Source organism: Hydra vulgaris, chromosome 08, assembly GCF_038396675.1.
Source record: "Hydra vulgaris chromosome 08, alternate assembly HydraT2T_AEP".
Lineage (NCBI taxonomy): Eukaryota > Metazoa > Cnidaria > Hydrozoa > Anthoathecata > Hydridae > Hydra > Hydra vulgaris.
Window position 1 is genome coordinate 49307501 of NC_088927.1, and position 15000 is coordinate 49322500.

At 24.5% G+C, this 15000-nt stretch overlaps 1 protein-coding gene across 1 annotated transcript in view; it reads left to right on the forward strand.

Annotated features, from left to right (window-relative positions):
• The window catches only part of LOC100206316 (zinc finger ZZ-type and EF-hand domain-containing protein 1), a 114892-nt gene that overhangs the window by 8705 nt on the left and 91187 nt on the right, over nt 1-15000 (forward strand). Inside the window, exons 6-14 of the mRNA XM_065803871.1 lie at nt 2475-2534; nt 3737-3836; nt 7134-7198; nt 8417-8649; nt 8754-8819; nt 9014-9160; nt 10330-10382; nt 12001-12079; nt 14553-14684. Of these exons, the coding sequence (XP_065659943.1) occupies nt 2475-2534; nt 3737-3836; nt 7134-7198; nt 8417-8649; nt 8754-8819; nt 9014-9160; nt 10330-10382; nt 12001-12079; nt 14553-14684 (935 nt within the window). The remainder of the gene's footprint in view (nt 1-2474; nt 2535-3736; nt 3837-7133; nt 7199-8416; nt 8650-8753; nt 8820-9013; nt 9161-10329; nt 10383-12000; nt 12080-14552; nt 14685-15000) is intronic.

Consider the following 15000-nt stretch of genomic DNA (forward strand, 5'->3'; position numbering starts at 1 on the left):
AAATTGCATGAATAAATTTAAATTACTTTTCTTCTCGAATTGTCAAATTGTCATCGTCCATTGAATCCTTAACAGAATCTCTATGAACGTTTGAAAACCTTTCTTACATATTTTATTGATTATTTTTATTGAATTAGTATTACTTCTATGTTTGTGAAAACATTGTTTACTTTGTGGCCTGATTTTGATATATAGCCCATGTTAAAGTATATTATGTTTAAAAGTTACCATTGATGATTGAACAGCTTTGAATGGTAGCAGATATTATTTAAAAGTATTTGGGCTAAATAAAGCCTCTATATTTAATGAATTCCAACAGCCGCTAGACATGACTTCTCCAAATGCTTGCAGTGTACAAACCACAACAAAGGACTATCTTTGACAGAGACTTGTATAAAGTAGAAGTTAATCTTCTAAGTGCAACCTCTATACTACCAAATATGATGCTCTAAGTACAGCCTTTATACTACCAATATGATATTTCTGCCACCTGTAGTTAGCTGTTTTAAAAGGTTTTCAATTATTAAAAAAAGGTTAGCTCAGTGATTGGACAATCTATTGCTTAATCAGTATTATATTTTAAAAATACTATTGAAGTTTTATTAGGGTGTCCTGAAAAATAAGAATTTTTAAAAAATATCTATATAGTCTACCTTAATGTCTCCTATATATTAAAATAGTACTGGATTTAAAAAATTTTCAGGTTAAAAATTTTTTTAATGGTCCCTCAAGTCCCTTGAACATTTAATGAGTCCCTTATATTATCAAAAAAAATTATTTCAATAGTGTTGGATATTAAATGAAGTGAAGTTAAATTTCATAAATGATAATTATATTATAAAAAACTATAAATCGACAATTATATTATAAAATATATAAAATAATATAAAATATTTTGCTTTATTTAAAACCTATTTAATATGATAATACACTTTTAAAGAAAAGTGTATTATGATATTAACACTTAACAACTATATGCTTTTTTTTTAAATAGTATTAGAGGACTCATTAAGTGTTCAAAAGTTTTAGAAGGACCCCTAAAAATATTTGTTATTAAATAAATTATTAAATTTTTTCTTTCTCTCACTTCTACCCTTTTGAACTCTCTATTATCTTCATGTTTTCCTGACTTTTCCAACCTACAACCTTTCAAGTCTTCTGTCAACTGTTTTCTTGCTCTATAACTTTTCCTTTTTTTCCTAGTAACTCCTAATTTAATTTGTAAAGAAAAACTCTTCTTTCCCACTCCCTTTCCAGTTTCATTAATATCAACTGCTTTGCTTTAATGTTTGATTCAATTTAAGAGTTAGTTGCAACTACATATAAACATTTATCAGCAAAGCAAATAACTACTCTAATAATCGAATGGTTTTAGATGAAATTAAAAAAAAAAATAATTTTTAAATAATAGCAGTAAGACTATTTAATACTTACGATTTAATTAATAATAGATTTAACTTAGGATAACTTTTATTAAAAACTGTAAAGCATAAAATATTTAAAAACATTTTTATCTAATTTTATTTATTTTTTTAAACAAGTTTTACCTTTACATTCATAAACATAATGATGGCAATATATCTAGGTTGAACCTCATAGTTAGGTTTCATACCACTCTTATCCAAACATAATTTGTGATTTTTGTATCAATTTGCAACAAGTATCAGATAAAAAAATTCCCAAGTTTTCATTATGTTTTTTGATTACATTGAGACTTATCAGTAACATCTATCACAATTACAAGATTTTAAATCTGAGCTTCAAGAAAACCTTGCAGATTCTTCGATTAAAACCTAGTGGATATACAAATATTGGCCTGTTAAAAACCTTTTTTTTTTACTGTACAGTGTATGCATTTATTATGAGAAAATGTTTTAAATAAAAAAACCAATCAACATAAACATAAAAGAATAAAGAAGTCACATATAAAACATGTTTTAGAACCTTGAATGGACTTCTCAAACTTTTATAACACCATCTATTCTTCATGGTGTTGAGGCAAAAAGAAAATCACAATATTGAGGTGTTATGACATGCTTTCATTATGTTTTTAAAAGATCTGCTAGTGAGTTTGAGTTCTGCTTAAAAACTTCAGGTTTCAATTTTAACTTGTTTTCAAATGGGTTTAAGTCCGGTTAATTGCCTAGCCATGAGGCAAAAGCACTAAAGGCAATTATTGTCTGATACAGTTTCCCTGTTTAAGCAACAAAAGGCAATGTGAACTTTGTGAACATAAATGTTAATGACAATACTGTTAGGCTTTCTTTGAGCGCAAATAAGTATTTTTCCCCCAGATTGAGTAGAGTTATAAGAAAAGAAAATGTTGAAATTTTTTATTACATCTGTTTTAATTAAAAATAATTCAAAAAGTTCAAAGGATATTCATAGGTATATTTTATAAGTATACAGTAAATTTAAGTTTTATTTTTTTTACCAATAATTAAAGAAACTTAGAGTTTTATTTTTTATTATAGATTTTCCGTCAATTTGATGTTGAGGAAAACGGAGTAGTTGATCTTGATTATTTACATGAGGTGAGATATATATTGATTGTGTATGTTGATATTTTTTAATCATTGAAGTCTACTCCATTTTTTTGGTAACATATTGTTAAAGAACCTAAGATACATTTGTAGTCTAAAAATATGTTATTGATTCAGCAAACAATTCTTATTTAAAAAGTCTACTAAAATCCAAATAGGATTGGTTAGTTAAAAAAAGATTTTATTTATTTTTAACTACTAACTAAATAAATTAATAATAAAAATATACATGCATATTATATTAGCATTTTTTCAAACATTACCAGTGTTGTTCAAAGCACTAAAAATGTTTATAGTTACCACTCTACTATAAAATGATACAGCTTAACGTAATTTTTGTAAACTTTGTTTGAACTTCTATTAAATTGTTTTTCTTAGGATGCCGACTATCAAGTATGCGCAAATTTTCGCGATAAAAATATTGTTTTCTAAAATTAAAACCTTTTCTGATTTTGGTTTCTTAATTCAGTTCTGATTGGTTTCTTAATTCAGTTCAGCTGGGTACAGCTTAACGCAATTAAAGTTTCAATCTGGTTCTTAATGACCTTTTTTTTTTAAAATAGTAGACCTAGCATAATTGATTTTATGAGTTAAATTAAAGAATTTAACTAATCAGAAATTTTGTTACTACTCAAAAATGAACATCATTAAGATTCAAGTTATGCTAAATTAATTTCTTAGTTATATTTTTACTGTTAATGAAAAACATATTTAGATGATTACAAAATACCTTACTTTAAAGTCTGTAAAGATTTGTTAAGATAATAATATGTTTAAGAATAATTATTATTAGTAATAATATACAATGGTTTCTTGACACCTTAGTCTTGTTGATAAAGAATTAAAATTAGTGTTCTTTTAAGCAATTAAAGCTGAAGTGGCTAGCATTTGATTAACCTGTTGTTTTTTTTCAGGAAGCATTTTATTAGATTCAATAAATAAATTTAAGTGAAGTTCTTTGTAAATAGTTCTTATCTATTTTTTGTAGAGATGATAAGAATAAATGTGTATATAGAAGGTTGAACATAGGACTTGGCTTTATTAATGAGACAGTTATAAATTTTTCAATGGCATTCTCTGCCTGCATTACAACTTATTCTAGAAAAAGCAGACATTAGTAATTTAATTATTTATAAATTATTTTTGTATTTATATAGTTTATAAAGTATTTATACTATAAATTATTTTTTCAGATGCTAGACTTGTCTAATAGATCATTTTCTGGTTTTATGAGTGTAAAAGATGATTTGAGAACAGTAAACAAACTTTTGCAAGACTGTCCTTTATCTCCAGGTAGCTTTTAAATATTCTGTTTTATATTTAAAGGCAGATTAGAATATTTATAATTAATTATAAATATTCTGTTTTATATTTAAAGTCAGATTATAATATTTATAAATAATTAAAAATATTCTGTTTTACATTTAAAGTCAGATTATGATATTAATAATTAATTATAAATATTCTGTTTTATATTTAAAGTCAGATTATAAAGCTACTTACAGAAGTGCGTTAATTAATAAAATCATATTTTGATCCATACAGATTTTATTCCTTGTGATTATTTAAAAAAAACTTGAAAAAGTAGTTTAACAATAAGTACACTATGGTGCATCATATAATTTCACCTAACTTAATAAAAAGTTGCCAACACGTGATTTAATTTTCAAAGTTCGACTGTACTGTTTTTTTAAACATTATTGTTGTGTTTTAAAGCACGTTTCTTCTCGATTTAAAATGAGTTTTAAAATTACATTTTTTTTTCATTTCCAAATGCTATTGTATCATTTTTCAAACCTTACAGTTTAATCATTAATAACACTGAATCTCTTGTTTTTCATTATTAACACTGAATCTCTTGTTTTTCATTAATAACACTGAATTTCTTGTTTTTCATTAATAAAATAAATTTTTATTTTAACTTTGTCAATTAAAATTAACAAAATAAAAAATATTAAGATGCACATGAAAAATTATTACTAGAACGCAATTAAGGATGCACGTGGAAATTCTTTTTTCCTAAAAAAAAGTCTGTGTATAATGAAAAATGTTTATAACATTAAAAACATAATGTTTTAGACATTCAACTAAATTAAATTTTATTGAAGGTTGAGAGAGAATAATAGAATATTTTTCTATATATAAAACATTTCTTTCCAGTTATGGCTTTCAACTTTTTTGCTTCACGTAATGAAACCTTTGTTAAGATTGACAAAAAGAAACAAATGAATATCGACTACAACAAAGATGACAACCCATCTTTAAATAATTTTATTAATAAGTTAGTTAATTTACTTCTAAATAAAACTTCTAAAAACCGTTTCTTATTAAACGTTTTTAGTAGTCAGATGTTAAAATTTTTTTTCTTTAGTATTTTCACCCGAGAAAAAAAAACAAAAAAAAACTTTTACACCGGAGTACTGATTATCATTGCAAACAGCTCAAATGAGAAATAAAAACTGTTTTAGTCACCAGGAAAAAACCCAGAGGGTACACCACTGATCAAATACCATATTGTGATAAAAAATATGCATAAAATTAGATTACAAATAACTATTTTTTTATTTTTTATTTTTAAAAATAATTTAAAACTTAATGTGATGATAGCAAATGATTGCGAATTCCTCATAAGTTATACGTACTTCCGAAAATTGTCATTCACTATTTACACTGCCACTTGCAAATAATAAGAAAATTTTTACGAGTTCTTTTAGGATAATATTTTGCGTTAGATGATAACAACTTATAAGGGTTTGTTGTCAATTTAGGTGAATAGTTTCATATAAAAACTAATTTTATTTATTATAAGAATTTTCTTTTCCACATCTTTATATGCGTGCATAGTTTTTGTAGAGATTGGTTTGATTGTTTTCATTTACTTTTTTTTACTTTTTTTCTTACATTTTGTTTTTTTACGAATTAGAGATCATCACCGGTGCTCCTAGACATCGATAATGGTTCATCGATGTTATGCAGCTTTTTACTGAAAAGGATTAACCTTTTACTGATTTTATACTTCTCAGAGCATTTAAATTTATTTTTGTTTTGCTTGTTGCATTTTAACTAATCCCATGAAATTAATTTTGGAGCATGCATCAATAAAAAAAAATGTTCTTTTGTTTTTTTTTGGAATGTGCATCAATAAAAAAGACAACCATATAATTGACATTCTTGTTAAAGTTAAACCATACTTTAGGCTCAGGTTGTATCATTTCTAATAGATTTAGAGTTCTTTGTGCATAAATATTATATAAATATCTCAACTTCTGAAATTACCTCAAAATGCTAAGTATACCTGAGCTGGTTATTTTTATAATCTTTTTGAATGGTTTAGAACTTTTATACATAACTATAGTTGAACAGTTTGATTCAACAAATAATGCAAGCTGTGACATGGTCTAGTCACAAATAAAACACCCACCGTGTATCTTCAATGAAACACCTTAAAAACTTCAAAATTAACTAAGTGTCGTCGAATATTCAGCAGCTGAATATTCAGTGCTTTGGCCGAATGCCTAGCCAAATATTCGGTATTCGGCAAAATCACTATTCATGACTTTAAATCTCTAATAATCGCATTTAAATTACTTAATGATTAATATAGTAAATATATATATATATATATATTTTTAATCATTAAGTATATTAAAAAAAAACTATTATTGAAGCTGAAATTTTTACTTTTTTTGTTTGCTGGTAATTAAAACAAATTTTAATTACCAGCAAACAAAAGTTTACATTACTCTTAATGAATATTTTAAAGTCGTTTTATCTTGAAAAAATTTTTTTTTCATACATTCCATTGTCTTAATGTTAAATTTTGTAATAGTTTTTAGTTCATTTATTTAAATCTTGCATTTGGTTAGTAACCAAACAACAGTTTTAAACATCAAACGAGTTACATCACATAATTACTTTTTAATTCATTTTATTGTCCTGGAAAAAAATGAACTTGTAAAAATAAACAAAAAATTAGTTATATACTACTGCATTTGAAACCAAAACTTTTTTTCCTATTTTTAATAAGAAAGCCAAACAAAAATAACAAATATAAATATTTTTTAGGGAATATTTTTTGGATGCCCGTACCACTCCCACAGTACCAAAACAGGTCTGAGTTCATCCCTGATAGACATTTGTATATATCTATATTTATAAATAAAATGTTATATATATATAATATTTTATATATAATTATAATTAGTATATAATATAAATTTTCATTATGATAATAGTTTTTTTATAACAAAAATTATACACAACTTTGGGCTTTTTGGCTTTGGGAAGAAGAAGAATTTAAATTATAACTAATTTCCTTTTTGAATTATAACTGACTTATATAAAAGTTTTAACTAACTTTTTTTTATTTAGCTTTTCTTGTTTTATAAAAAGCTACTAAAGCTTACATAATGCAAATTTTTTAAATGAGGAGAGTATTTTAAATAAAAACCTTTAAAATAGAAATGTACAAAATTAAAAAGCTAATAAATGGGAGAGTAAAACAGAAAAAAAGACACGCAGTAGATGGCTTTAACTGTTAGGTAATTTCGATTATTATTAGTTTTTTAATTATTATATATTTTTTATTAGGTTTCATTGATGCATTTACAGATAATAAAACAGAACAGCTTAATCACAGTGAAAGACTCTATAAGGTTATTGTTTTTTAAGTTTTTTATTTTATTTGCTATTTCTTAATCTTTACTTTAAAAACATTTTTCTACTCAATTATCTTTTTTTTTTTTAAATGTTGTAATTATTATTATTTCAACTAATATTTAAAAAATATTTGTTTTGCAAATATAATTTTTTAATTAAATTTTCATATTTATTTTAATGTGTTTGACCATTTTAGTCTGTTAGATTCTTCATTGATGGTTTTAACACATTGAATTTTTTAATCAGTTTTAATACGTTAGAATTTTGATTAGTAAATAGTTAATTTACTTTTTAATGTTAGAAATTTTGTTAATAAAAAGAAGAATTCCTTATATAATTTTTATTTTTCTTTATTTCATAGAACATTTTTAAAATGTATTCTGTCGAGCTAAGTCAACAAATTGTATTTGAAATTCAATTTTTTTTTGTTGTTAAAATAATTTGTTTTATATTCAAATAAAACAAATAGCAAACCACAATGACAAATAAGAAACCAACAGCTAAGTCAACAAATTGTATTTGAAATTCAATTTTTTTTTGTTGTTAAAATAATTTGTTTTATATTCAAATAAAACAAATAGCAAACCACAATGACAAATAAGAAACCAACAGAAATTGAAATTTTTTTAAAATTTTTATCATAAATTATAATAATTATCATAATTGTTATTAAAAAAAAACAATAAGCATTTTTTGTTCAAGGTCTTGTTCATGATGTTAAACTGATCCTATGTGGGAGTTGTTGTCATAACAACTTACTTAAAAAAAGAAAACTCAGATATAAAACCAATCTTTTTAATGCAGATGAGAGGAACTTTAAACAGTTATCATTCTAATGGTAGAATCACAATAAAAATACTTGGCAGTGACTAGCGCCAGGAAGGGTATCTTGTAAAAAATTGATTCAACTTTTTGTTATATTATATTTAAATATGAAAAAGCATTACAGAAACCTGTTCATTTTTTACCATGGACATATAACATAAAAATTTTTTTACCATGAACGTATAACATAAAAAAAGCTTCTAGTTATATTAAGGAGTTAACACAATTTTTTGTTTCTAGATTTCGGTCTTTTTGCTTAGCGCAATATTAATGTTATCAACATTTTGCTTAGCTCAACATTAATTAAACTATTTTGTCATAATACATGTTTTCCTGAGTTTTATGGTTTCTTGAGTTATATAATGGTTTTTGACATTTTTATTTTGCAGTATCTTTCTCATAATCGTGCATCAAGTCAATCTCTACCACTTCCAGCTTTGAAATGTTTTATTACAAAGACAGACATGAGAATGAAAGTTCTGACAGCACACTTAAAAGCTTTAAAAGAAAAAGCAGATAGTAGAAAACAAGAGCCTACATTGCAAGCTGACGAAGTTTTAAAGCCTATTGCACGCTGTTTTACTAGTGTAGAAGTTTCAACTAATAAGAATAATGCATTTAAGTATGCTTGTTTTTTTACGTATATATATAAAATATATATATTAATTAAAATGTGCCATTTAAACAAACAAGTTTATGTTGTTGTTTTTTTCAATATAATTTTAGATTAATGGATAATGATAATGCAACTTATTGGCAGTCAGACGGACCAGCTCGTTCACATTGGATAAGGTTTGATTGCTGCTTCATCTTTCATTTTTCTTATTTTTCATTTAAAAAATGGCATTACACAAAGTTTTCCAATTTTATCTAGTATATTGCTTTTTTTTGTTGTTTATTTCTAATTTTATGTTAATGTCTAAACCTTAGTTAATATCTATTTTAAAGTAATTATTTTAATTAACATTGGTTTCTAAATTTTTCAGATTGAAAATTCCGCCTAATGTTGTTATTAAGCATTTGTCTATGTATGTTGCCTCATCTGATCAAAGTTATATGCCTAATCATGTTGTAATATATGGTGGAAATTCGGATTCTACTTTACGAGAGCTAAATGATGTTCAGATCCCAAAGTGATTGTTTTTATTATGTTTATAAAATCCTTTTTAAATGTAATTTAAAAATGTATTAGCATATAAATATAAATGTATATTACAGTGTTTTAAATGTATATTATTAACATAACAGTTGTGTTGCAGTGTTTAGAGTGTTGACTTTATTTTCAGGTTTTTCGGGCTTTTATAGCCTGAACAAGCATTAAATTTTAAGGTTTTAATTGCTTGCTTACATTCTTCTAATTTATATTTTTAATATACAAAAATATTTAATACAGTTATACTTTATATTTTATACATTTTCCAAACGGTCCAGTGAGTACTTAAGCTAGATTAATACTTTTAGTGAGTAATTGCTTGCTTACAAACAGTCCAGTTAGTACTTAAGTTTGATTAATACATTTATTGAGTAATTGCGTGCATTTATTGAGCTTGCTTACAAGTGGTCCAGTGGGTACTTAAGTTAGATTAATACATTTATTGAGTAATTGCTTGCTTGCAAATGGTCCAGTGGGTACTTAAGTTAGATTAATATATTTATTGAGTAATTGCTTGCCTACAAACGATCCAGTGAGTACTTAAGTTAGATAAATATTTATAGTAAGTAATTTAGCAAGTTTATTTTAAAAAAGAAAGTGCTAAATAAAGTATTATAATTTATTTGCGATAGAAACTCTTATACCAACAAATTATTATCAAAATAAATCGATCAATAGTGCACATAACTTTTTCAGCTACCATATTTTTTTTTTTAAACAAATATGTTGCATACCAAACATCTTGTTTTATTCCAATAAAAATTTTGTTGAAAATTTATTGTAAAAGAGATTCTTTTACAATAAATTTTTGATGTTGTTTAGTGTTATTATCTGAAATTTTTTTTGTTTGTTTTGAAGTCAAAAATAACAGTTTTTTTCTTTTTATTTAAAGTTTACAGTAAAGCTTTATAACAGGTTTTAAATAAATTTTTTATTCTTAAGCAAACTTTCTGCGATATTAACTTTTTGTTCTTTACTTCAGCATTCCTATTTACACTATATTTATATACACTATATTTACACTATAAGTTACACAATAAAACAACAAAAATGTTTTTGTAAATTATTAATTTTAATTAGAGTATTATAATATTATTATAATATATTTTGTATTATATAAATTCTTTATCCTTAATTTTTTATTTTTAGTCATATTACTGGTGATTTTACGCTGCTAGAAAATTTTAAAGTGCCTTACCATAGTTAGTATAAGTTACAATTTTTAGTTTTTTCTATTTTTTTTTTAAGATATTTTTTTAGATTTCAGTTCTATGTAACTTATGTAAATAAATAGTTTTGACAGTTTTTTTTACTTTTATAAAAAAATATTAAATATACCATGTCAGCAAATTTAATAATAAATATGCTAACTTTTCCTTATAGTATTTTTGCAATTAAGTAAGTTGTATTTGTTAATAAATGTTATGCAAAAAAATTTTTTACTAGGTGTTGTTTATTTGTCTAGAGTAAATTCAGTCAGTTTAATTATGCATAGCATTTATTAACAATAAATTTGTTAATAAATGTTATGCAAAATTTTTTTTTACCAAGTATTGTTTATTTGTCTGGAATAAATTCAGTCAGTTTAATTCAATCAATAACTTAAATCAAGATTAATTATTAACTGATCAATTAGCTTTAAATCTGCTAAAATTAAAATTACTGAAATTAGTCTAAACAAATGAATATTACAGCAACAAATTTACAAACTTATTCCCTAAGATTTAAATTCAAATCAAATCAAGAAATGCTAAAACAGAAGAAACGCTAAAACAGAAGAAATGCTAAAACAGAAGAAATACAGAAAAGCATTTAGGAGACAGAGAAGACTTATAACCACTAGCTATGTTTTCCAAAACACAAACACTTGTTTACCAAACACAAAACAACAAATAAAATGCTCCTACTTCCTAGTAATCCGAGTATTTAACAATTCTGGGTGCAATAAAAAATGCTTGCTAACCTAATTCTGGATGCTCGCTCACCTAGTAAGGAGTTATTACTAGGTTAGCAAGCTTTTTTTTAATGTGCCTGGAAGTTGTTAATATTCTGTTTACATTTGTATTTTATGTGTGAAGAGCAATTGCTCCTTTTTTTAAATTAAGCACTGAAGCATGAAATAAAGCTCTGGGAAATTTTATTGTCAACTCTGTATATATGTTTAATGTTCATGTTTCTAAACAAATTAAGTTCTGATAGTTTTGATATATGCTGTTTTCTGATTTAAATTTCACTAACAGTTGTCCTTCCTAGTATTAGTATTATCAGAGGTTTTCTTTTCTTAGGTAAGTTACCTTCACACACACACACACACACATATATATATATATATATATATATATATATATATATATATATATATATATATATATATATATATATATATATATATATATATATATATATATATATATATGTATATATATATATGTATATATATATATATATATATATATATATATATATATATATATATATATATATATATGTATATATATATATATATATATATATATATATATATATATATATATATATATATATATATATATATATATATATATATGTATATATATATATATATATATATATATATATCATTTATTTATATATATATATATATCATTTATTTATATATATATATATATATATATATATATATATATATATATATATATATATATATATATATATATATCATTTATTTAAATAACTTGTTTAAAGAGTTTTTATTTTTTACTTATTTTTATTTTACTGTCTTGGCAAAAAAAAAAAATACTTTTAGGCTTTAAAATTCAATTTTGTTATATTTTGATTTAGTTATTCAAATTGCTATTAAACGTTGTCATAGTGATGGATGTGACACAAGAGTGAGACAAATTAAAGCAATAGGCTACAGGTAGTTTTTTTTATGTTTATAATTAATATAAAATGGTCAAATCACCTAAACAATTTAATGTTTGCAGTGATAAAATAATCTTTTTGATTCTGTAGTTTTGTCTGTATATTTATAGTTAATCTTTTGTCTGTATTTTTATGATAAATCATTTTACAACTAAATATATTGAAGCTAATTTTAAAAATTTAGTTTAAAATTTTGAAAATTATTATGCATATTTGTTTATTCAAAGTTTTGCATAGTTTCAATAAATACATATACAGTTAAAAAAATAAATACAAATGCGTAATATGCATTTGAGATGTGTATGATTTTCATGAGTTATTTAAAAATTTTTAGAAATTAAAATAAAGAATTTTAATAAATTTTTTTTTTTTTTGTTAAAGTAAATCTTTTTCTTAAATAATTTCCAAAACCTAAACCTTAGTTGATGTATTACCCAGAATTCCAGAAGTATTATTATTTTTAGAAGTTAAAAGGTTTTAGAAGTAGAAAAGGTTAAGTAATGATTTACCAGTTTCACATTTGTGTCCGATGCTGATACTATTTCTGATGGACAGAAAGTGGTGATACTTTTTTTCTGTCCATCAGCATTAAGTATCAATGAACTGATTATTCAAATATTGATTATAGGTCAGGTCAGAATCGTCTTGATCATCTGGCTACTAATAATATGTAATCTATTATAACCTGCACACCTTTCCTTGTCTTTTAAAACTTTTAAAAGTTTTCTAGGCAAAGGCTAGAAAAAGTAAATTCAAAATCTTGGTTGAGCAAAGAATAGAGAGTGTGATGATAAAAATACTTGTTTTAGATAGATTGGCTGATGTAAATACTAATTGGCTGGTGTAGATTTAAACCTGTGTTACATTGATTCCTGCTCAGGGTGGTAAACAGCAGATCTTAACTTTACTCTGAGGTTTTTACTTGTGGCTTCTTGTTAGTGTTTTTGCAAGTCTTTCTGCTATTTTCTATTGAAGCTGCACTTGTAAAACTAAGCGGTTCTGATATTGGTGGTTTTTCTATAGGTAGCTTTCAGCGAGGCTGATTCCATCAACAGTTCATCAAAATATCAGAGTATTAACAGCACTATGTTGCTCATGAATTGTCTTCTTGTTAGTTCACTCTCTACTGGATTCATTTTTAATGTTATTTCTCATTCAGTTGAATTTTCCAATAATTCATCTTCTGCTGTAGGTAACCACACTCTTCTTGTCATCCTAGAGAAACAGGTTAATCTATTGTTAAACATCCAAATCACTTCAGCTTCTGTTGCTAAAGTTTCTTTCTCTATTAAACTCTTCTTAAACTTGTAATCTGGTCAACATTCCACTAACAGTCTTAAAAAAGTATTTCAAGAACTTTTTTCTTTAAAATCTTTAACAAGCGCTTAACCTTGCTTTCATGCCAGCTGGAAATTGGTATCTATGGTTCCAGTTTTTGATAGACCTGGCTCTAACCTCTCTAACCCATTTAGTCTTCTTACAATTGTTACTAACTCTATAAATCTCTAACAAACTTCTAATATCTCTTCTTAAGTTTACTCTCCAACAATCATTACGAATTTCAATCCTCTTTTTCTACTACTGACAGATAATTTTTTCTATACTGAACAGAAAAGTTCTATCATGCATTAGATAAAAGCTCTATAATTCATTAAAAAAATTAAAAAGTTCTATTGTGCATTAGATGGAAGTGGTGAGATAATGGCTATTGCGCTTGAAATCAAAGTTTTTTATTAAAGTCTGGCATGCTGGTCTTCTCTGTTAGCTCGCTTCTTATACTATATTTGGAAATGTTTTAAAAATTTTAAAGTCATTCTATTCTAACTCAGTATTAAAGTTGTCAATGTTAGACAACACATTTCCAGTAATTTCTGGGGTGCCAAAATGTCTTGTCTTGTTACTCATCTGCATTAATGGTCCACTTGATAATCTCACCTTTAATTTGTTAATGACAACTTTATGCCTTGACTAATGTCAAGACGTAAAGTTGTTATTAACAAATTAAAGGTGAGACTGTTATCACTTTTAGATTGCTCAGAAGAGACAGCTTATTATAAATGTAATCTTATTTCTGTCGTTATTTTGCTCTATAAACTTTATCTTTTCTCTAATTTTCAACTCTAATAGTGGTTGCTTGCAGCCTTGTTGGAAGTGAGAATGTTGAAAAAAAAAAAAAAAAAAGTGGTTTCGTGAATTTTTAGCCCAAACAAAAGTTGTTTATTGCTGTTTTAATAATATTAATAAATATTAATAAATATTGCAATATTGTTAATATTCTTATTTTTATTTTTAAAATTAAATTTTAACTATAAGTTTTGAAATTTTTTTGCTTTTTTTTTTTTTGCTTAATATGATTTAAATAATACCTTATCTAAAGATATATCCAGAATACAATTATATAAATTTTTTTTATACTCATTTGTTTTGTATTGTTAGAAATTTTATACTTTTATTATTGCTTTTATTAGGGTTATTAAATCAAAAGGAGTTAGTGTGATGGATGCAACAGCTATGTGGTATTTATCAGTATTAGCTTCAACAGCTCAAGCTGCTCTGCCTATTGCACCACATCTACGTGAATCTATAATATCGCATACTAGGTAATATATGGTTATAAGTACTTGACATGAATTAGAATTTTTATATGAATAAGGATTTTTATATGATTAAAGATGCATATAAGGCTGCACAAAGAGGAAACAATCTAAAAAAGTTTCTTATATTTTATATATTTTAACATGTTTACATGATTAGAACATACTTAATAGTGTCATATTTGTCTATTTTATATTTTGTTTCTTTTATTTTATTAAATATTACCCTTTGAATGTGATATTCAAGGTATATATCATGAAAAAGTATAATTAAAATAGTGTTTTTCTAACAATTTTAAATTTAGCTGTGTATTTACATATA